Source organism: Pungitius pungitius, chromosome 4 (assembly GCF_949316345.1).
Source record: "Pungitius pungitius chromosome 4, fPunPun2.1, whole genome shotgun sequence".
In the NCBI taxonomy this organism is placed as follows: domain Eukaryota; kingdom Metazoa; phylum Chordata; class Actinopteri; order Perciformes; family Gasterosteidae; genus Pungitius; species Pungitius pungitius.
The window spans coordinates 22,243,012-22,268,002 of NC_084903.1; the positions used below are offsets into that span (position 1 = coordinate 22,243,012).

The 24,991-nt window shown below is 44.6% G+C and overlaps 1 protein-coding gene across 1 annotated transcript in view; it reads left to right on the forward strand.

The window, feature by feature from the left end:
- Positions 1 to 19,800: 19,800 nt before the first annotated feature.
- The window catches only part of LOC119197536 (protein kinase C-binding protein NELL1-like), a 133,617-nt gene continuing 128,426 nt past the window's right edge, over positions 19,801 to 24,991 (forward strand). The window contains exons 1-2 of the mRNA XM_037453942.2: positions 19,801 to 20,080; positions 20,502 to 20,630. Coding sequence (XP_037309839.2) covers positions 19,885 to 20,080; positions 20,502 to 20,630 — 325 coding nt within the window. The 5' untranslated portion in view covers positions 19,801 to 19,884. The remainder of the gene's footprint in view (positions 20,081 to 20,501; positions 20,631 to 24,991) is intronic.

Below are 24,991 nucleotides of genomic sequence, written 5' to 3' on the forward strand. Positions count from 1 at the left end.
GGCCTCTTTGGCTCTCTCTGACCCCTTTGTATGAATCAAAGTCATTATTTTCCATTCATCAGTAGATGTGAGGAGCCACGGCTGAATACTGGTGGCCTTGCAGTTGTGTAAATTATGAATACAGGCTAACTAATACATTTAAACTCCTCTGCATATTTCAAAAGCTTCCTTCATGTATTTAAAGTCCAATTAACATTCATGAGTCTACATGCAAAATAGTCCCTTTTTTGTGCAATAAGAACCAAACCAAAGCCATAAAATGGCCTTTTATAACATGAAGTAACAAAGTCGATGTTGTTGCATTTCATGTTCATTGTTGTTCGAAAACAGTCTCTCTGTTAATTGATTGTGTCCCCTGGTCGTTGTACTGTCTCACGTAGCAACCTCAGCTTTTAGATCTACCTGCTCCCGTTGTGTTGCTCCTGTCTGTTTATCCGAACTGCAGCCTCACACACAAACCTGAGAAATCAATGGACCCATGCAGCCACTCCGTGCCCTGGCTGCAGCAGGGAACCTGCCGCTCAAACATATTTTGCAGCAGTGGGCCATGTTCCTCCACTGATCTGATAGAACTGTACATTCCCTGGGCAAAGGGCAATGACAGGCAGCCAATAGCGGGCAGCAACAATTTATCCTTGCAACCCGGCGATTGATCAGCGAGGCTGGACCTGCGTCCGTTTCACATAATTAACCCGACGGTGGGATCTCTGGGCCGTCGAATCAGCGACACAAACTCTCTCAACTCGTAGAGCGTTCCATTGACGGCGGGTGGAGAAAGACGTTTTTGTTTGAGGAATTGACAACTTTCGTTTTATTCAATTGCCCACTCAATGAGGACACTTTTATCCAAACAACTTGGTAGGAGTTAATCACTTCATCCTCCGTATGGTTCACTTTACCCTAGAGTAAATAAGAATGTGTTTTAGATACAAATTTAAAACTTAATTTTAACTTAAACACCTCCTGAGCTTCACTGAGGTAACACATGTGTCCTTGAAAAATCACCATGTTCACAATCATCTGCTTTGATTTAATAGTGTCTCTGCAGATTGTCTATGCATCACCTTTTCTTCCATAATTGATTTACTTGTAAACAGCTTATTAGCGCAAAGATTGCTTTAGGACTCAATAAACTCATTAAAATGAAGCATGAATACTGATGAGGATTTTCCCTTTCACCTGCAAACTCTCATAACCCTCCTTTTATATCAGAGACAAACGAAAACAAAAACATTTTCAGCCTGCGTGGGGGCATGCCAAAGCATGTTAGCATCCATCTCAGTTGTTCAGCCCGTCTCTGGGCCCCTCTTTGTCCCCAAGCCCCACACACACACACACACACACACACACACCGCAGTATGCCAGTGGGCAGCGCCGGTGTGAGAATGCCATCTGTACTCACACCATCGGATCCACCCTGGCGGCCGTCCACGCCGTGCCCCGCTGCTTATTTATCACCGACTGGCACATGGCAACGATGGTAATTGATTTTTATTGAGGGCCCAGCCTTTCCGCCCCCACCACGCGGCAGCGCCCCCACCGCCTCACAACCACGGGATTCTTTCTTTTTCTCGGTGCGTCGAGGGGGGGGGACGGGCAGATGGCGTTGTAGATGACGGGGTGCGGGGAGAGTGCATCTACGCATCGCAGTGTCTGTTGTGTTGTGTGTTCAGTGTGCTGTGCATAGGGAGGGATTGTGTATAGCTGAAGGAGAAGAAGAAGAAGAAAGAGGGGGGGGTGATGGAGGAGCACAACCTGTTTATCGGCATCGCTGGTCGAGGCCGGAGGAACCTGGACTGTCAATAACACTCGATGCCTGCCGCCGGGGCCTCGCAGGGCTCGAGGACACTCAATCGGAGTCAGGTACACCGAGTGAAAGAGCGGCTCATCTGGCAATTAACTCTGAAACAAACTCCACTTTATTGGGACTTTATAAAAAACACTTACCCCAACAACAGTGGTCACGTTGAAAATAGCAGCCGTGAAGGCCTGGTGTCTTCCTCTCCGATGTACACTGCAGCAAAATCAACAGGTTCACATGTGTGATAGTCCAACCGAAGGAGACATAAGCATGCAATATGTCAAAACCGCAGGTAAAAAATGCAACATGTCGGAACAACCTTTAAATGATTTCACACTTAACTTTTTACCCCCCCCTCCCCCCCGCCCCAAGAAAAACTGTGACTGACAGTGACTTCACTTGAACTTAAAAAAAAAAAAATGGTGAGTGGGACGAGAAAATTTAAATTCCTGCACCTGTATCTGTCAAAGTTGCAGGCGCGAGAGGGCGCGAGCTAACGTGAACAAGATGCTAACTGCTATCTGAATGTCATCGCACTCGAGGAATAGATGGATCAGATCCGTAGCAGAACGTTTAATTGCTGGGGGGACTTTGGGGGATCTCTGCTGGTGTGCCACCGCTCGGATCTGACAGCAGATACCATCCTTTAAAGGCCACTTGAGCTGGGGGGGTTTGAGACAGAAAGGCGTTTTTATTAAAATAGTACACTGAAAAGACTCACATTTTAGTACAATATCACAAACGGGGCCTCAGAGGGCTGCACAGCATTCAGCATTCAATTCATTGTTTTGGATAAAGAAAAACTCCCCAAAAGATGTCGTCTCTTATAGAATAGACCAGCTTAATAAAATTACAATATAGTTTCATTTCTGTGACACTTGAAATGGGAAGCTGTGTCAAAGATGTCAAACCGCTTTCTACCATGTGACCTGAAGAAGGACGAACAGAAAAGCACGTATTCATCTACAGAAATGTACAACAATGTACACAATGTTTCCTAAACGTGTGTTGGAGTAGATTTGGTGGACAATAACACCAAAATGGTAGTTTTATCTTCTAACTTTAAAATAGAAGCTATTCAGATGCAGGAACATGTCTTAGCATACGTGCACAGTGTTTGCACAGGTTTTTGTATGCATGTGCGTATTCCCCCGCTTATTTATTTATTTATTTTGCAGTGGCATGTCGGTGCACAGCGAGCCGCGCGTGAGGGCGGGCCTGCAGGTGGGAGAGATCGATGAATATTTGCAAAGTGCCTGCCACACCGCTTCAGTCTTGGATTGTCTCCAGCAGCAAGAGCGAGAGAGGTCGTGACCCGACTTAGCATCGGCAAAACTTTAGCCCTTTCTTTTTTTTTTTTTCAACCCTCACGTCCAGCGAATGACATGATGGACGGAGAGAAAATGTGCAATCTGTTTGTACGCCTCGACTTGTTGTACAGACACAACCCTCGATCGACACCATGGCGCGTGTTCCACTTTACACTTCAGACGGTAAACGATTGCTGCGCGGTAGCTTTGTCCTCTCTTAACCTGCACAAGCAACGACTGCAGAGATGCCTGGTGCCGCGTCTTCATCCAACGTGACTCTTAATGGAGAAAAGCCTGCAGGTTTTTTCTTGCTCAGTAAAAGTTAATGTGCATTCAGCCAGTGGCTTATGTTGTATCAATGATCATTGTTTCCTTGAAATAGTTTGTTTTTCCCGCTGGTGATGAGTCTTTAGCTCAAATTCCCCATTGGGAAGAGACTATATTATTTTTGATTGCTCTGTGATTTCATTATCTCAAACTGCAATCCTTTAATTCCTTTAACAACATACAGTTGGCGATGGAGTCCAAGTCCCGTAACTCAATTAATTACGTGATATTTTCAAGACATATGGGGACAAGGCAGATATTTCTGGGACCAGTGTGATTGAGTTTGCATGAGACTTTGCAGGGGTAGCACTTGATTTCTCAATCTAATAGAAGCGCCGGGTCCTCGGGATATTTCTAGGTCAAGGACAGGAACCATTGGGGCATCCCCACCTCCCCAGTCCGTGGCTGGATCTTTGCCCCCCCAGATCTGTAGGGACCGAAGCCGCACGCAGACTCTAAAATAAGTCTGACGGGCTCGATCTGCGGCTGGTCCTCAGCTGGCCCACTTTAGGGGACACACACACACACACACGCACACGCACACACACAGACCCGCGATCAGCAGACAGCATCTAAACGCATTCGGAAGCCTTGCAGTGGTCGTTTATTTCTCTCCATCTTTAGGTCACTGTGACAAACACTGTTTGGGAATAGTTTCCTTCATTCATTTCGTTCATTTAAAATTTTTCTCAAGGTTTATTATTTGATTTCGGTTTTGACATTCTGATGCATACTTGCAATTACTTTTGGCTATTTGAAATGGGAAGGAACTCTATATTCTGATTATTTTTGCACACTTTATTAATACATTAAAAGAATAATTTAACAAGGCTACTTTGAAACAGGAGGCAGCTTCTTAGAATATGAAATATCCTCACAGGATTAAGTGTTCATTTCATTTCTATTTAATTCGATGGTTCTTTTCTATAAATAGGGCAAAGCTCGGGATTTGTTCTTAAAGTGCTTACGCCCCAAAAAATGTTAGGACTGTATTGGAATTATTTTACATTTTGAACATTTTACACTTTAAACAGTCAGAATATTAAAAAAGCATAAATACTCTGACAGGCAAGAGCAAGGTATCCAAGGAAAATGTATTTGTACAGTTTAACAACAAGGCAATTCAAACTGCTTCACATTTCCAACACAATGATACTATTTTCAAAATAAAAGTCCCAGACATACATAACCTTTGGCTTTGGCTACACCACAAAATACTCCCCCCCCCCCCCCCCCCCCCCAATCAGGTGATCGATGCATATGGCACCGTGAGCCCTATTGTTAGCAGGAGCCTCTGCAACAGCTCACGCTGGAAGTAATAAAGTATGTTCAGATTGAGATTCTCCGGGTTGGAAACTGAACAATGAGTGGTTTGCCTGAGAGGAAATCTGCTGCGGCTTTTCATCCTGTGAAGAAATTGATGAGAGAGAGAAAGACGGGAGGCGACTGTTAGATTGGAAAACTTTTTTTTTTTTTATTTCCTTTGTCATCTGTCGTATTGTTTCACATACACAGCATCTCACTCCCCACATCTAATAGAATGATGTTGAATGGTGTACGCCAAAAGATGGAATCCAAGTCACTGAATCTCACAAATGTTCTACATACACACTGCACCAGTAAAAAGTTTGGACTCACTTTCTCATTGAATGGAATGACAGAAGGTGCAGTATAAACCTTATACATGTGTGTGCATATACTCTTAACATGTCATACTACACGCATACACAAGAACAGCTGCTTGGGCCTTCTTGAATTTACAAAAGTATCACGTGGAAATCGACACACTTGAATCCTTCTGTTGTATTTACTTCTGAGCGTAACCACATTTTATTCTTCTGAACGCAGGGCCGTCTAAGTTCTGTCTAAGGTTAGCTCACTACTGCTTCTCTCTCTCTCTCTCTCTCTCTCTCTCTCTCTCTCTCTCTCGTTTGTGTGCGTTTTTCCTCTATTGAAAAGCCCTGCCGTAGTAACACGAGTCAATAAAAAGGCCGGGGAGGAGGTTTCGCCCGATGAAGAAGGATGGGCCAGTGTGCAGCGATTGTGTGACGATGGAGATGAGCTGGGAGAGTCCTCAGGGGACCACGCATATTTGTGCAGGCACGGTCTGCAAGCTAGATGTTTATTAAAAAATGTAATTAAGGTAAAACTTTTTTTGTCATGCATTTGTTGAAAAAAATAAATAAAATGAAACCTTGAAGGATGCATTCCCCCCCCCCCCCCCAAATCCATACACTTTCAAGGTTTTTCGAGGCCAGGGGGATTGAACAGCAGTCTTGAGCTTAGTAAGTGAGCAAAATTGTATTCGTATTGATGTGTTACTCTCACTATATGGGCTGAGGGGCGCTTTCAATAAGAGAGCGAGAGCATAAGGGAGAGTAAGGGAGAGGTGCATGACTGGCAGCCATGAGAATGTCATTAGGATTAGCTGTAAAAATGTAGGCCATCCTCCATTTTCCTGCTATGGACCAGCGAGCCGCACGGAGCACCTTATGTCTGCTGTAAAGGAAATATGCCACACAGAGAGAAGGAAACATCAAGCAGTTAACTGTTTTTTAAGAGGAATCCCTTTAAAAGTTTATTGCTTTCAGTGTGTTTTTATAGATTTTAATCATCATACATCTTTTAGAGGAAGACCGCTAAGGAAATAACCCGGATATGTGTCCTTGGTCTTTTAAGAGGTTCTTCATTCAATTCCAGGTTAACTGAACAATGATATAAAACATTTGCACTGCACTTTGGCAAGAAAAGTACCACAATAAGCCATAGAAGGCTGTGATTTATATTAATTTATTTATAATCATTGAACAACAGCTAACAGAGCCTCGAGCGTCTCATTGCTGTTAGAAAACTATGGTTTCATGGAATAGTCACCGCAAGGTGATTTGATGACAAACAATCACTTTTTTCACCACGCTATTTAAATCTCCAGCGACATTTAGCCTCAGAGTTGCCGGGCAACACACGGGGGCCTCTGAGATGGGGGGGAGGGCATTAATGGAGCACTTGTTGAACGTTCAATCTCGTTTGGACTCTTTTCTGCTGGCGCCGGTGCTTTTTAAAGAAAGAAAGAAAAACTGCTCGTTGCCAGAAGCAAGGTGAAGGCTCCGGCGTCTTCTCCTCTCGCTGTAGCTCTGGTGCCAGGAAGGCAGCTCACATTTAGGCCCCGCCCCCTGACATGGTTTCACCCGCCTCCCAGCAAGCGTTACAAGCTTTTAGTAAGGTTGGGCTTTGCAAATATTCTGTGCACATGTACCCCCATCGCTTTTTATTTTATTAATATACACTGATAAAATGATGGAAAAGGAAGTTGCTTTCTCAACAGCTAAGTCACCATATTTACCACTAGATCAGAGCCCTGAACCTCCTGCTGAAGGGTCTGTTTTTATGAGACAATGACAGAGACCACGAGCAAGTTCTTATTTACATCAAAAGCATGTGTTGCATTGCCTCCGATAATGTATTCAATGACGCAAACCTCTTTCAAGAAGTAAGCGATTGTTCTTCGTTCAGCTGCAGGCGTCGACCTTCTCGCAGCAGGGTGCCAACGACTCAAACCCCTCCCCCCCCGATGCCCATGTCACTCGCACGTGTTCCCGAATCAATTTCTGACTCTGAGCCCCAGAGACTGCTTCGCTGGAACGGCGTGTTACATAATGCTCCTCCGAGCGTTTCGGGGTGGAGCTCAGCGTTTTGTTTTCGTTCCATGATCAGTAACAGAGGCACAAGACTGGAGTAAAAAAAACAAAAAACGCCACTGCACGTGTTTCTTGTGCGGAGGCCGAGCGAATCCATCAAACTTTGGTAGACCCCAGCACTGTGTGACGCGGTGGGAGACACTGAAGTACAATATTGTGTGAGGCACAGACTACTGAGAGGAGCATTAGGATAAGTGGAAACAGTTGATGATAAGCCAACGGTATTCGTGTCTTAGGGGATACAAAGCATGATGCATCTTTAATCCCCCCCCCCCCCCCCCCCTCCAGTCCCCTGGGTAATTTGGGGACACCACTGACCCCTTACGTGACTTCGTTCTGTTTATATTCAGACTGCATTTCACAGTTTGCCGTAGGATGAGCTGGTCTCACTTTGTCCTCCACGCGGCTCTCAGACGGAGCTGCAGGGTTGCTGCCACATTTTGCATGTTATCCATTGAGATAACAGCACAAACGTGTGAGCATCTGTTAATCATCATGTGTGTTTTTGGCTGTCTGTGCTGCACGCGGCAGACAGTAATGCTCCGGGATTTTCCGTATGCTGGAGGAAGACGGCTTGAAAGAATCCAATTACATTTTTCACAATGGTTTCAGGAAAAGGCATAAGCCTGAAATGTTTCATCCGCCAGGAGGTCGCTTTGCGGCTTCATTGTGAAATCCGGCTCATTGAAGTGACCGCAACTGTGATGCACTTCACCAGTGGAGTCCTTCTGATTCGGAAGAATGGGACTAAGGTGTACATAGAGCAACGGTTCCAGTAAAGTCTGCCATTAAATAATCTGCAAGGAACCATCATTTGCACTCTTACTTTGTGATTACTGTATCTATAACTCAAATTATTATCATTATTATTATGACGTTAGTGTTGGTATAAAATGACTGATGTGGGCGGGATTCACTTTGCTCAGTTTGTAGCCTCTAACTGACAAACTTTCCTGCTCAAAAAGAGCCTGTTGGACACGGCAAATAAACTGCAATGGCTTTCTCATTTTCCAGCACTCTGCGTGAATGTTTTAAAAGTTTAAATGGCCCCCGGTGTGTAGATGTCTGTCCTAAACAAGCTAATATAAGCAAAGAAACTGCATTCGGTCGCCTCTCTTTTACACTGTTAACTGTAGTCCACGTTAAATCCTCCGCACTAGTTTTATTTGTTGGACAGGACTGTAATCTGACCACATGGTATCCGTACAGGCAGTCTGCATGCAGGTACACGCATGCATGTACCTGCAGCCCTACTGCCCTCAGACAGACGGCACAGCGGCCTTACGTGGCTCTGAATCCCTTTTGAGGGGTGGCCAGTGTTCTGGTGTCGTTCATGGTGACTCACACAGACACGTGGTGTCACGCCCTGCAGCGTATTTACACCTGTGCTCAGCGTACTGTGAGATGTCCACATGGTTACAGTGACACTCTGACGCTGCACACTGGACGCTCCACTGCCCGTGACCATCGGCTCAACCCGGTCACCACAGACGCTGGATCCGTTTGGATGTGTCGCATTACGTCAAAGAATTGGGTCTGCTTTAATGACGGGCTTTACATCTGTCGGATACTTACGCACATGGCATTTATTTTAATGGACATAGCAAAGATTTAAGGACACGTCCTCCTGATGTGTGATTTGATGGATTACACTGATTACATATTTGTGTCCCGTCGTTTGTGACATGCCCGGGTTCCTCCTTTACGGGTCCACTTACATGTGCATTACGTGCATATTCCTGGGGTTCATTTCAGTTATTTAGAATAGAGAAGGATTCCGTATCCTCCACGCCTTCCTGTCTTCTATCGTGGACCATTGGGACCGCAGCAGTTCAGTCCACATTCTGCCCTTTCTGTGGCGACTAGGCTGGTGTTGCAGTTAATTAAAAGTCTATTAAAATACCGCTAAGGGACCACTAGTTAAGTGCGTCTTCATTGTTTTCAAACAGCAGGCCAAACCTTCAAGAATCATGGACAAAGAGTTGCTAAACTACAGCGGTAGTTAGATTTTTTGGGGCCCATTAACTTAATAAAATGCTATCATTTTGTTTTTTCTTAACATGCGAATACAAGTTAACAATAAAATAAATAGGAACAAGTTTCTTGTTGCGAAACACTGCGGCTGTCTCCGCTATTTCAGAAATGGAATCAATGTAATTACTGGAATAATAGCAAGTGCAGCAAGACCAGCTGAGAGCACTTAGCATTGGCACCAAACCATAAATGACATTAAAAAATAATCACGCCTCCCTCTGCTGGAACCATTACAAACTGATGGGCAAATGGAGGTATTTCCCCAGAACGTGTTTTCAAGCATTCTTTTCTTGCCTAAGGACATATTCCAAGGGTCCCTGGGATGCTTTGTTTCTGCTCTTAACGGGGGAATCCCTGTCGTTTCCTGACTGCGTCGTACAGTGTGGAACCAGCTCTCCGATTTGTTACTAGGAGTGTGTAGGCTGAGGAGGAAGAAGGTCCCCGTCAGTCCTTTGTGATTCACAACCCTTCACCCGCTCGCCACAATACGGCTGCTTCATTTTGGCTTCTGCAAAAATGCAGGTCGGCAAAGAAAACCCATTTTAAGAAAAACCGATTAGTGGAAGCATGTTCTGCCTATTTCAAAGATATGTCACATTAAATGTACAACGATAATAATTGCTTTCTGCAAAGTACAGAAATCTCACTTTCCCTTATTTCTGCTTCTTTTCCTTTGATGATTTTAAACTGTAGAACTTGTTCTCATTCCAAAGGGCCTTTTATAGTAAGATGAAGAGGGGGGGAAAAGGCCCAGCTTGCTCACATGAAGGAGTGGTGTGGCTGCATAGTGCCATCAGAGGTCATTTAGTTTCAGACGGCTCTGTGGCCCCTGGGACCAGCTATCTGAGTCCTCCATTAATCTTTAACTCTAACGGAGGTCTCTCCCTCCCGCTGGTTGTACAGAGGAGGCTTTATCTGAAGAAAGCTCGACTCGTTCATCCTGCTGTGAAGAAGCGCTCGCTGCTCGGCCTTTTTAATTGTTGTATTGTTTGTTCGACGTCGCTCACCGTCAGGCTGTCGTTTGGTTTGTGGCGTTATTATGGTAATTTTGGGGGTTAAAAGTTTACAGATTACAGGAAATGGAGCCGGAGTCTGAGAGGCTATCCATCGATTCGCCTCAGTGCGTCTCTAATCCAAGCCACAAGGTTCCAGGAAAGTGCTGTCCGTGTCATTTACGGGCTCATTAGTAGTCAAGGCCGCTCACATTACCAGGAGCCAGGGGCCAGGATCGAATTGATCTCCAAAAACATTTTAAAATGATTCTTCGGGAAGGATGTCAACCTATATGTACAGTGACATGCATTTTATTCTGTGGGGGTAAGAGGTACGGTCGGTGGGGCCTGATAGCCAAGCTCTTTATTTATCCTTCACCTGTACGTTCCACTCCTCAGATGTGTGGATGGTTGAGTAAGATAAAAATATCCAGCTTAATCTATATTTAGACGATTAAAGCAAATTTTTTACATCAGATTATTAAATACCTCAAGCATCAAGCATATTTTCTTACAATGATTTTATTGGCTTTTGTTACTGGAGAAGATAATGTAAACCACACCGTTGATTGGATAATTGATTTGATCCACTTTCTCAAACTAAAGCCAAATTTAGGTTTAAACACAATAAGAAACGGAGATTTGCTGGAATTAAATGCATCAGTTATGAAAACTCACCCAACAACATCTTGGGATTTGAAGTACACTTTTTGTCCATGGTTTAATTAGCCTGAACTACATTGACCTCCACTCAGGTTTCTTATATAATACATCCACATTTTTTGTATTTGTAGGACATCTGTGTTCGCTTATTGGACAGGTTAGAAGCTGCTCCACCTTTTTTGTAATGGAACGGACACGCTTCACTTGGATTGGACATGGATGCCTCCATAAGGATTACAAATTTGTAATATCTGATTTTGCGCTAAACAAAATAAATTGAATTAAATAAGGAGGTATTCTAAATGGATCCAACTGGGAAGAGGCCCTGGGGCACACTCAAAATAATATCATCATTTATATATAGTGTCAGGCCTGATAATGCCTCAGGATACCCAAAATGAGCTGGAAGATGAGACTTTCTGCCATTGCCTTTCTGGATGGATGGATCTTTCCCTGCTAATACCCAGTAGGAAATAGATGGATGGATGGAGCCGTAGGCAGGAGTCAATACCGTCTTTCTCTCTGGCGAACTGCACGCAGATTGAGAGAAGGAAGCCAAATGGTAGATCTATATCTCGGTGTGAAGCAGAGTTTCCGCGTCGGGCCTCCCAACCGGACGAGTCCTAAATACCCAAATAATGAAATATGCTGTTTCTAAGAGCGTCGGCCAGACTGGTGGCAGGAATGAAGTCTCATCAGTGCACCGGTAGCTCGACCACATACCGTCTTCTCAATTGATTCATTACACTACATCACATGTCACTCAGCCGACGCTTTTATCCATAGCGACTTACATTGCATTATCACCCCCGCGTCACACGGTTGCACGTTTTGCTTGTACTCCATTGAGAAGCAATGTACTTTTCTTTCATCAGTCGGCTAATTGAAGCTCGAGCGCAAATCATTTCCTCGCTCATTATTATATTATTATTCACAGCTGTCAATCAGGATGTCCGCTGTTTAGATTAGCCATGGTGTTTTCTACCCAATGAGCACAACGAAACCCGCACACCGCTGGCCTATCAACTGTCTCTATTAATATGGTTGTCAATGAAGAGACCTTCAGTACATTCATGCTGCTAATTCATCAACACCATTCTCACGTTCTAATTCTGGGTCTGACCCGGTGGGGGGGGATTTATCTCCAAGCCATGGTGATAATTAGTAACTGGTAACTCTGTAACTCTGACGGGTCTGTCTTGTCTTGACGATGCTGTGTGACAACAAGGTAGTAAGAGTGCCAGCACCCTTGGGTATGATATTTTCCTCACACTATTTCCAAGTTTCTCAGTGTCCTTTACCTTCTCTAAAAAGTGATGTCGCGTCATAATGACCGACTGCATCAACTTTATTTTTGTCGCAGAGAGTGAACACAATGAAAAATCAGTCCGTATGTACAGAGATGGTAAAAATACAACCTGCAGTTAACCCTAAAATAGCATTCAACCTTGGCTTAAAAACATGACATATCACCCTTTGAGGCACCGCCGGGACAGAGGAAGGTGATGCTGAACTGTGGGTTAAAAAATAATTGTGCAGTTCTTTTCTTGTGTGCATCCAGGTTGTTCTTGTCTCAAATGCTGTTATTGTTTCAAATCCCCTCCGCCGTGGCAGCTTAATGCCACTTTCACTCCTTGCTAACTAGTTTTGAATCGTACATTATCCTAAAATATGTATGTCTTACTGTAGTTGTCTTACTTATCAACGGTGATTGGGTTAAAATGTCAGATCCTTGCTCGCCGCTGTTGTATATGATGAGCAGTGCTACACAAAGGTCCCATTTCTCTACGTGTTTCACTTCATTTCCACATCTCAGCAGCCTCTGCAAGGTGTGCGCTGTCTGATCTGAGGGGGGTTGGGGGGTCCATATGGCCCTCAGTGCCACTCACATGATCTAATGAGAGCAATTTTAGCATTCGGCACCCTGTAGCTAATTTGAGTCCATGGAAATGAAATGTCTGCACTGGGTATTTACTGTAAAGCACTTCTCCGTTTGTACTCTAATACCTCAGACCATCGAGACTCAATTAGCTTTAGCTGAGCTGCACTCGGGAGACGATAATCAGAACTCCATTCCAGTGCCTTCAAGTTATAGCTTTATAACAATATTTAAAACTGTGAGCCAAACATCCTGCTGGGTGCGTCTCGCTCTTCGCTGATCTCGTTAGCTTTGGCACCCAAATGATGAGCTCCAGCAGTGATGCAACTACGCTCAAGGAAGCTCAGCAGCGAGTGCGAGTTCTGGAAACCAGGGGTTTGGACCGGGATCCCCCCCCCCCCCCCCGGTTTGTTACACTGTGAGACGTGTTGGCGTGTGTGACTCAACACACATCCAAAAGCAGATCTCAAAAGGCGGAACGGTTTCGACGCAAAAAGGTGGAAGTGGAGTTTTCTTATGTTGACGTATTGAGTGTGATAATAAAGCATATGCTGCGTCGTCCCAGCTTCAGTTAAAGGTTACGAATGTGACGTTTCTAAACGTTGTCATGTGGCCCCCGAGCTGATTATACTCAAGTGGGAGGGAAAAGTTACCTACTGCTCAGAGCAATCTTCAAAGTCCTTTTCACGATAATGTCAAGATACAATATGTTGAACTGTGTGACTGTATCCAAGCCTCTTACTCAAGAGCCTCACGCCGTGGTTTGGAGTCATTCAGCACGTATGTATCCCTCTTTCTTCTTTGAAGCCACATGGCCGTCGTGCACGAAGGATGGATTCAACTAGTTGGGAAGTCCTGGGCCTTTTATGAGGATGATTGTTAACTTCACCACTGAAAACTACACTCTTTTTGTGTAAAAAGTAAAAAAAAAGCATATTTAATTTGTTTTCAAAGTCTTTGTTAGAAGTTTAATGGTATTATTTAGTACCCACATGGGCACATGGTATTAGCGAATAGCCGAATATAAGTACTTAGATTTATATGATGCAGAAAAATGCTGCATAAAAAGCAATCATCAACGGGTCTTCTGTCGATCCGACAGGGAAATCAAAGGCTTTCAACTCATTCTTTGCCTAAATAAAAGGACCATGTCTCTATTCATTCAATAAAGACTGCGTTTTACTGAGAGCATTCGATAAAGCAGAGAAATTTGTACCAACAATCAATACAGCTGTCCAGGCACGGTACAATAAAGTGGATTCTCTCCCTCTGACTTTGGATAGTTCATACGACTAAAACTAAAATGTTTCCAATAAATGAATTGTACCGAAAGACAATGTGCAATGAAAGAAAACGTTTCATCAATGTAACACTTCATTAGTGTCTTCACTGCAGATACATCCCAGGAGAGGCCCACATAACTGAATCTGAGTCAGGAGCAGCAGGACCACAATGCAATGGGCTTTTTCTTGCAATGTTCAGCAACTCTTGAAATCTGGAAGAAGAAATCTGCTTTTTTTTTTTTCCAGGTCGATCGCTCAGGCGGCTGAGAAGACATTTGGATGTTCAGGGAATGCTCGTGAAGACAAGAATGGTGAATCGCAGGTAATCTCAGGCTGCACAATCAAGGAAGGAGGGGAGACACCAACAAAATGCTATTCATTGCAGCACCAGCTGTGACTTCTATCAATCACTTATGTTATTCCTTATTTCTCTGCAATAGGGTCAAATGCTTTGACTTTTACCCACAAAACCCCAGTTAATGTATTGGTCGTCATTGTTGCCTTATTTTGATTGTCGACACTTTGTTAAAACTATTGTTCCTTCTAAGCCTAACCCGAGGAATTTTGCGGGCATCTTTACCACTTGTTTTAACTTACGTTAATCACATGTTTGATCACATGTTTAATCACATGTTTGAATTGTGTTTCCTTCTATTCACAATGGAGAAAGGGGTTTAGCTGTATCTGAACTATTTGCATTGAACGTCTTAACAATACAAAAGCAGAATGACCGAGGTTTACGGGACGTCAACACATGCCTTGACTATGGATCGCTGATATAATGCATTGTTGTTCTCGTCGTTGTTCGTTTTGGGTCTTTGGATCTTATATAAGGGTCCTTGTGCAGTTTGAGAGATCTGATATGAGTGATGCAGCCTCTCGTTGTCATTCCGGTCACACACACGCCGCCTTCTGTTTTCTCCGGGCGTGTTTACCTCTGCCTGAAGAATAAGTGTTGCTTCGTAAAGAGGAATCAAACTTTCAGGGACAGTTCATCATGTCCAGAGTGAAAAGCACGTCCTGGCCACAGCTTTTGTGAACGATGGTGCCCGTTTAATCCAATTCTTCAGATTGTAGCTGAAACGGAAAGGAAAGTCACCATTTCCTCTCCTGTTATTGAATGAAAACAGACACTTTTTAAAATGGTAGTGCAGAATATACACACAAGGACAAAAATGATCTTTTTTTTGTGCAAGAGTTGCAGCTCAATTGTTTTCATATGGAATCATATTCACTACTTTGCAGTTTGTGGTTTTTTTCCCCTTTTCCCTCCGAGGAAACACACGACATAAATCATGTTCCTGATAAAGCGACATTCGACGGGTCTCCAATGTGCAAACCAAACAAATCTAAAGCATTGATTCCCCCCAAGTACCATTAAAATGTCCCTCTGCATCTGCCCCCGTCTGTATAAGTGTCCCGCGGTGCGGAGTCATGACCTTCTCATAGTTTCCAGCCTTTTCCATTCGACCTATAAGAGCCAGACTGGACCTTAAACTCTGAAAGGAACAACACGAGCCGTTTACCGAAGCGGCGCCTGCATTGTATGCGACGTGGGGCGGGTTGTGAAAGGATGAAACCCCTCAGTCTGTGCAGGTGAACCATCACTTTGTACTTTTAGTAAATACGGACCTTACAAAGTACACACTGTAATGCATTACCCGTTCAACTTGGACTTGCTGTTGTGACATAAAGTGCAACTTTGGCCTTTCGCCACTCCCTCATGGCCTTGGATAAATACTTCACCAATCATTTCTAAAACCATGACCAAAAAAAACCTCCTGAGAAGATGGAGCTAGAGTTGGCGTGCTCTTTGTTTGTTCACGTGGATTCACCCCAGCATCTAGGATTTTGACTACTTCCTGTTCTGCAGGTTCCTGATGTCCAATAGAAAGAGAACCCTGTCCTCTTGTGCCATACCCTGTCTCGTTCAGCCGATTAGCCGACAAAGCTGCACAAGTGTCACTGACAAGTACAGAGCTGTGATTTTACTCAGGGGTGAATATTTAGTAACAGGTTCTCACAAACTGGTTTATTACACAGAACCATCAAGACAAGCCCTGATTGAAAAAATACCGTGTGATAGGATGCGCCGTCTTTGAAATCAACACTTTTAGCCGAAGCGGGTTGAGGGATGAGCAAAGACATGAATGCGGTTCTTTCTATAAATAAATCTGCATCGTTTCTGTGATAAAAGATAACACTGCTGCCTCTGCCCCCCCCCCCCCCCTGACGGTTGTTCAGAGCAAAGAGGCGCCTCTGCCACCACAACGGTGGCCGTCAGTCACTCTTCGCAGGATGCTGATGGGTTAGGACGCCGATGGTCTGGAAACAAACGCATTACTTTGAGCCTTTCCAGATGGATTTTCGTGTGGTCTCGTGCTCCTGTGAATGCGTTGGGAGAAAAATAGCAGGTGCTAGGAATTGAAAACAGGTCATCAAGTCTTACGCTTCTATTTAGACTACGTATCAGTCAGAAGCTGCATGGAGGTATATTTACACATGTACACGAACAACACAAGTGGTTCATCTTACTGGGTATCAGGCTGAGGTCTGTCAGCTTTTGGGTGGGACTCCTTTAACATGCACAGTAGATGTTTACATCAGCTGTAGCTTCCCTTTATGTGTACTTAACTGTATCAGACCCTTTTTTGTAATGCTGCTTCCTACCTGCCTGATTTCCTAATAATGTAGATTCTACCTAAACCCAAACCCTAAAATCCCCTTTCACAGACCAAATGGAGTGCACGTATTTTAGGAAACTTAGGCTTGTTTTTCCAAGAAAACGTCACTTACAGCGACTGAATCTTCATTGGAAACGAAATCCATCCTGTTTTCAACATCAAAAGTGCTTGGACCGTTTAACTGCTTTCATTGGTTAATCCATATTTTGCATCCTTCATCCCTATTTCTACATATTCAACTATTCTTACTTCTTCACTTGATTTTTCATACATTTTCAACTCCTGTCTAATTCCTGCTTGGTTTACACAGCAAAAATATTCCACATTTTTCAGATATTATTGCTTTTTGTTCAATTCTTAAAGCCACCAACGCAGTGTCGGCTTTTCAAAATTCCAGCAGTCACACCACAATTTTCCTCAGAGATGTCCTCTTCCAGTTCCTTGTAATCCCACTGTAATAAAAAAAAAAACACGTTAATACCAGGCTGTCGGGCAAATACGAACCAATGTAGTTAGGCATGAACATAAAGGTGTCCAACATGTACAACAGAAGCGCTGCCCCGAGAAACCCGAAACGTCGGCTCCCGTCTCCAGGCAGGACGTAAAGACCCTGCAGCAAACGAGCTCTCTGGGTGCTGTTTTGCGAGGTTGCATCTGTTTGTGTCCCGCGCGCCATTCTCAACCCCCCCCCCCCCACGATAAAAGCTGTGCTGTCTGCACCACTTCTGGTGACCTCGCGGCGCGTGAATGCGGGGCGACGGCTGCCATTGTAATATGTTGACAAGCGCAAATTGAAAAACAGCAGGGCCACACTGGAACCCTGCTATCTGGAGAACGGGTCTAAATTATAGAGCAGATCGGGGCTGGCATTCACGTTTCTGTGCTCTCCTCCGTGTTGCTCCTCTGTGCAGACGGCGTTACGTGTCAACAAATGTCCAATCAGTCCAACGCGGAGTCCAGGCAGCTCTGATTTCGTTGGTTTTCTCTCGTGTTTTTCCCCCCGTTCAATTTTAAGAGCTTGGTGAACACGGGGTGTGTGTGGAACTAGTATTTCTCCCAGGGTCCCTCGACCGTCATAGCGAAGCTCCTTGATGGGTTTTCTAGACGTTTTTGGAGCCGTCAGTTGAGGATGAGAAGGTTGTGACCCTGTAAGCGGAACCACAACAAACTCGGAAACTTAATATCGCAGCATCACGCTTCCTTTCCCCATTCGCCACAGGTCGTCCTCTGCAAAAAAGAAGAAGAAAGAAAACGCTCCTCAAACTCTTTAAAATTGACACCTAATGTTTTAATGTTCAGGCGGGAATAGTCTCGCTACTAGAGGCGGTCACATCAATGAAATGACACATGACAGAGGAAGAAGGAAGGAACGTTTTTAGAATCTGGCAGCAACAAGATTACGGCGAGTGCCAGATGGGTTCAGGTGAGCAGGGAACACAACTTCAGGTCCCTGAAATGTCTTCAATGCAGGAAAGAAACGGCATTAATGGACTCGGGGAGAAAATTAAACAGAGTTCTCCCGACAGATTTCCCCAGAGCTTCTTCAGAATTTTAGGTGAAGGTGGAGGAAGTTTCAGTTGTGCAAAGTTAATGTCTTTCAGATATCCAGTTGACAAATAAACATGATTTCGATCATCCTCATTAGTTCAGGCTACTTTTAACACCAGAAGCATGAAACGGTCTAAACTATGCGTAGATAAATATGCAACATAGAAAAATGCTGACACCTTTTTGTGTTACTCAACTTTTTCAAATTATTTTAACATCTATAGAGGTAATCCGATTTTATATTCATTATTTCTTTAGCAAGCACAATCGGTATCATGGGAGGCCTAAATCCGAGAAAATGTTTAATTCAGCCATTCCCACTTGCCTCCCATTCCTCTTTCACATGTAGGATTATTTAAATTGGCCACCCTGTATCTAAGTACATGTCTTCTTTAAAGGTTCATTTCAATCTGGCTGAGTCATATCTGCTGTGCTTTAGTAGATGACTCCACCGGTGACCTCGAAGGGACACACAATGCAGATGAACTAGACAACTGGAGGCTTAATTGGCTCCTCTTGCTTGATAATAGGCCCCCAAAGCAAGGAATTGTGTGGCCTCGCCGCTTCAATGATTCCGGGGCAGTGGTTTGAGAATGCTGCTACGGGTCTAATTTTAGAGCACGAAGCGGCGACGCCGGCGTATCGCCATCCATGGGCGTAGCGCGCGCTCGTAAAGGCGGAGCAGGCGGTGCTGTAACCCCGCCGGAGTCACTGAGCAGACGCTGCTTGTTGTCTCCCTTCGCCGCTTTGTGTTGTTAAAGCTGGGTAACCCAGACAACCTGACAACGTACACAAATTAGAGGCAGGCGGGAGCCCGTGATTAATGGATCTCAATAAGGACGCGGCCCCCGGAGGAGAGGGGGCCGGAGCATCCGTGCTTATAAATCCCAGGGATGCTCGGAGGAGGAGGGAGGAAGGGAGGGAGGTCCAATCACTGGTACGCCAGGTGAATGTCGGGGGAGGGCAAATAAATATTACTGTGAAACTTGATTACATCAAGACGTCATCACGTATTGTATTGCAAATGTGTCATTGTAAGAAAATGTGATTTTATTCTTGACTCATTATTTATGCAACTTTGTTGAATCAAAGATACATTTTTCAAGCTAAAATCGACAAAGTAATGAAATAAACACCTAAATGTCCTTGTCTTTGTTTTTACATCAAGTATCCTGACACGTTATTGAAGCAAAATGTCTTAATGCCTCAGAGGTGACATTGCATTTCCCCTGAGAAACAAAGAGAAGAACGTTGTCGTTACAGTAGTCCTGCAGACTACAGTGTCTCCATGCAGATCATATAATTGGTGTTGTACTTTGTCAGCTGCTGTGTTGTTAATAAAACCCCTGGGACTGAACATCCTTTAAATAATCTGTGACAAGTGAGAGCAGCCCACCTATCATCCCCCCAACATCCACTCAGACTGTCCTCCACAGAAAAGCCTTTTTTTCTCACCTCCGAAATTGAAAGTTTCTGCATCCTGAGCCAGGGGGGGGGGGGGGACCTCACAGACTGGTGGGTGAAGGCATTCTCAAATGTTCAGTCAGAAGTCCAGTTTAAAATACATCACCAACTAGCGTGGACGCGTCCTCCACTTGATGCCACGCGGGGACCAATTGGACGCATTCAGACAATGTAAACCGAGAAACCCCCCCCGCTATAGCGATGTGGACCGTTCCTCCCTCCCTCCCTCCGCATCCAGGCGAGGCGGGAGCGGCGCGCACAGCGCCAGACGGACCGGAGCGGGTGAACAGCGCGGTTACGCAGCGGAGCGCACGCCGGAGGAATCTGTACAGCGCAACTCTTACACAAATGGATATTTACGTGGCTTTGTTACACCTCTTCTTTTTTACCAAACCAGGTAGGAACACGCCGCGCGGCGGTCTGTTGGAACGATGTTATTCAGTGTTTTACCCCCAAAAGAGGACTTCTGCTGCGTGGGGACGCGCGCGCCTCTCTTTGCGTATTCACCGCTTCCTCAGTTTGCACCTTGCGTCGTTTGTTGAGTATCTCCGGACTGCGGTTAATTGCGTTGTTTCCAAACACACACACACACACACACACACGTTTAGTTGAGTTGATATTTGAGAAAAAAAAACACCGGCATACCGATGCGCTAAAAGAGAGGACACCTTTTTTTTCGTACAATATTGCGAATATTGCGCACGTTGGCCCCACACAGGTGTCGGCTGCGGGCAGATAAATAAACTACGCTACTATTACTCTGTGCAGGCTGTTAACATGTGTAACTTCCCTCATGATCTTCGATTTCTCCTCCGCAGCTCTGGCTTTCGGATCAGATCCGGACTACCAGATCGATATCATCAATGAACTTGACCTGGCAAATGCCACCTATGGAATTACCCAAGTGGCGGGGCTCCACAACGGCACCAAAGCCTTCCTGTTTCGAGGTAACGCACGCACGCGCCCACGCACGCACGCACGACAGTCTCTGCCCCTCGCTACAGTCGCGCCGCTCAAGTTCCCGAAAAGGTCTTTGTCTCCACTGTCGCGCGCTCCGCGTATAGTTGCCACGCGGCGCCACACCTTTTTTTTTGGCGTCACAGCGGCACTCCGGGGAGCCTCCTCTCATAATTAACTCCGCGTTTGATTGGCACCGAGCAGCAGATGCTCTTCTCCTTTGGACACACTCGAGCGCCCTCGTCCGTGGTCGGTGTTTTCCCCCAAACCACCGCTTCCAACGGCGTCCGATCCCAACAACCGGTGTTTAACGGGACATCGGGCGCGAGGAGGCCGACGGCCGCACAGCAGCAAATGGCTGGTTTCAGTCCATCAAAGCAACACAACAACAAACTCTGTGATCGTTGTAGGGCTGCGTGTAGGAACGGTTGAGGGTGTGTGTGTGTGTGTGTCAGAAGACAACTCGCTATTCGGATAGGACACTTTATTGGAGGAGTCACTTTAAGCAGAGGATGAGTGGCTAGAAAGAAGGAAGACTGATTATTTTATTGATTCGATTCTTGCTGTTGGGTTCTGTACTTTGTTTCCTGCAGCAACAGAACCCCTCCCCGGAAAATGGGAAATTATCATCATATTCCAAAGTTTTTCTGTAAGAAAAAATCTGTTAGTTTAATGTTCACATTAAATTGGAGAAATATGATCTCATCCTGACTTTTCCAACCCCGACGGAGATGCAGTGTTTGAGTCTTTTTTACTTTTCCGGCATGGAAATATTCAAATTCAAAAGATTCTGGCACAAACACCAGCAGCTTAAATCCCAAATAAGCAGCACAGGGTGCTGAATACAACCGGGATGATTGTGTGTGTGTGTGTGTGTGTGTGTGTGTGGATGTGGTTTTATTCCCCTGAGTGCTTGGCTCGATGCGCCACTGGCTCCGTGTGAATCAAGTTTAGGTAGCCTGGCCGACTGTCGATTTGAGGCTGTCCAAGATTCAGTGCTGGAGGCCTTGAGGGAGACACAGCCTCTCTTTTTACTTGACTCACTCACACACACACACACACAGCTGGTGTCCCCGTGGTTTCAAGACTCCCAAGGGCCGATGTGCAACAGCAGCCAGATAGTGTTGAAACGGGACTCTTAATCCTGCAGGAAACCCGGACCTGTGGGTGTTGGATCGGGGGGGGGGGGGCGTGTTGTGACCTATTTAACACTGCGCCCACCCTCATGATGCATTTCTGGCCTGTGACACAGAGCACCTGCAGCCAAAGCCGCAGCAAGTAGCGAGTTTTTTTAATTTTCTATTTGGACCCAACAATCAGTCCGTGATCACCGGCCCGAGTTGAAGCTGCGCTCGATTGGGTCAGTGATTATTCAAGAGGATTTGTGTGTGCTGTGCGCAATCACGTTGTGCGCCGAACTCAATGCCATATTTCGTCCGTGTTGATTGCAGACATTGTGGTGGAACATATTGTAATGTTGATCAAATGGCTTGGGGGGGGGGGGGAAATAAAGGGCCAGTGTTGTAATTAGTGCCCACCGCAATGGGAGGGAAAGAGAGGGATCTGGCGGCGCGTTGGTCTGGACTCTGGTGCCGGTCTCTCTCTCTCTCTCCGGTCTCGGGCAGATGGTTTGCTCTTCTCCTTCATTTGGACTTGGGGTAATGCACCAGCGCCATTAACGAAGGGTCCTTATCGGCACGTGTGCGACTTGAAAAGAAAGCGAGAAAACACTATAATCCCCACAGTGCGATTGCGGGGTAACAAAGCTCAGCTAATTGATACGACATATGTCGTAGTAGCCTGATTTTTGCTTTTTTGTTGTTGTCGTCGTGATGGCTTTAGATTGTGGGAATGCCTGTGATGTATTGTATGACGTTTATCTTTGTCTGGGAGCGGGCTGACCTAGTTTTTCATCCTGCGTTTGAACCCAGATTGTAAACCTCATTATTCCAAAACCCCCTCTGTTCCAACGGTGCTTTGGATTTCAAGCGATCCCGATATCGATGATTGGTTTGTAATTCGGTACCCCACTAGAGTGGGGGGGTGGGGGGGGGGGGTCACTTGGACCTGTTGATCGTCTTGTTTGGTCCAGAGTGAAATAACTTCGCAAAGAGGCAATGATCATACTTGGCTTTCCTCAGCCGACCGCTAGAATGATGCCCAGTTCTTTGGAATATTATTATTTCGTCAAATACCCCAAAAAACATAAACTGGCTTAGCATGAAATACAGAACTCTTAATTTATATTCAGTCAAACTGGATCAGAAAGGGGCACCCGTGCATTCGATGTGAGTCTTTTAGCCAATGCCAGGTTGAGGCAAAGGTTAAAAAGCGAGTGTTTGGTAGATCTGAAGGGGATTGTTGTTGTTATTGAATCTACAAAGGACAGTAGAGTTGATGTAGGAGTGATGTTGAAGTGCATGAGATCCATGTTTTTATCTTTGACCTTGCTTCTCAAATTGGTTATTGGGAGTTGAGAGATGTCAGCGGCATCGGCTGCAATCTGCAAGATTCAGTAATTGTGACATCGCTCTGTCTAAGACTCTAAGTGGGTCAGCTCTGATCATCTGGTCCATCCCCCCCCCCCCTTTAACAGGGGGCAATGTGTTTTTGGAGTGTAATGCGAAACGTGTGAAGTCCTTTGAACTGGGGTTGCTTGTTAATTGGTGCCACTACATGCTGCAACCAGTTTGGGTGTTTCATTTTCTATTTGGATGTGTTGGGGTTGACTTAATTTGAAATATTTTCTAAAAATTGTGTTTATGTACTGTGTGACGAACAAGGGTTTCTATGGTCTGGTGTTTTAGACCAAGCTGTAGTTGGAGCCGAGCCTAAAATGACCACTTTACATTGGATAAATCCTTTCCTTTTTAGGTATTTTTCCTTAAAGCCAATTCGGACAAATTTGACATTTTTATTTTATACCACTGTATGTATTTTCGGTTGGAGCATTTAATTTATCTATAGGTTTCAACTAGATAGCCATAAACTTTTGATGAACTTTCTTTGGCTAATTGTCACATGACCTTCTAATTGATTTTCACGTGGTATCGCCTAATTTATTTTGCATCGATTTGTCAGTTGAGATTACTACAATTTTATTTGACCATAAGATTCATATAGACCACAACATCTATTATAAAGGTTTATAATTTCCAGGTTATTTAAATCCTCTGAAGACTTCCAATAGATTGACAAACTGGTCTGTATAAATCCCACTGATCTTCACTGAATCTTTTAAACAGTGGAAATCAACACACCTCTTATCGGCCCAAATACCTTAACACACAACAACTCTGCAGTCTTCAGGTCTGGAATGGTCCTTAATTAACGTTTAATCGACATTCCTGTTGATTCCAGTCAAAACCTTTTCCCCCCGCTCATTTGAAGTGGAAATCCACACTTAAACGCCTCACTACAGCTGGTGCACGTTGCGTTTCTGAGTCCTTCTTTTGTATCTGTTGTCACCCCTGTGATGGGAACTGGCCATTGGGAAGCGTGTAAGAGTTAAACCAAGATGTATCCCAAAAATCTACAAGGGACTTTAATTGCATTTCCGCAATGCAACACGTCGACTGCACATGTCCAGATGTTTTGGTATCAGCCCTTTACAGCGAGAGATACTCTTAAAAACCACAGAGGGAGAAATGAGCTGTAAGAGTGAAACACAGAGGGAAAAGGCTCCAGAATGTAGTGTTCAGTTTAAAGAAGGGGGTGTCCATCCTTATCCATCCTTTATTCTCCCCTGATTGCTGTCACATTTGATCTCTTTACATACAAGAATCAGTTGAAAGTAAAAGCTTCACGTTCTCAAAAGCCATCCTAGGAAATCTAGATTTAAAGATGTACAGTAAGTAAATCCGTACATTTAGACTGTAAATACGGACACTTCACTAAATACATCAATGTTGCTTTCTTGTGATCCCGGTGTCATGTTAGACTCAAAAGACGTCTGGTTTGTTTACTCAATACACAGGAACCCAAATGTTTTACAGGAATATGTGTGTAAACCACAATTTGTTGTTATCACATTTAGGTTTTTGTGCTGATTAAACAAACGAGTCTTAACGTGTTGATTTAATAAGTGAGCGTAGGAAGTTATTTTATGGAGATTTATCCAAATTGTAATTAGCGCTGTTTGGATTTCTCTCACAAAATGTATAATGATGGTGCACAGCGAAAAAAAAGCACTGCAGACGTGTTCCAATCACATTGCCTATTAACTTAAATTTGTTTGAGTAGGATTAAACTACTGAATGCTGACTCTAAACTTTTTGCGCGTTTGTGCTCCCCTAGAAAATTTGGATTAGTTCCCCAGCTTGCCTTATTGTCACAATCAAAATGCAGTATT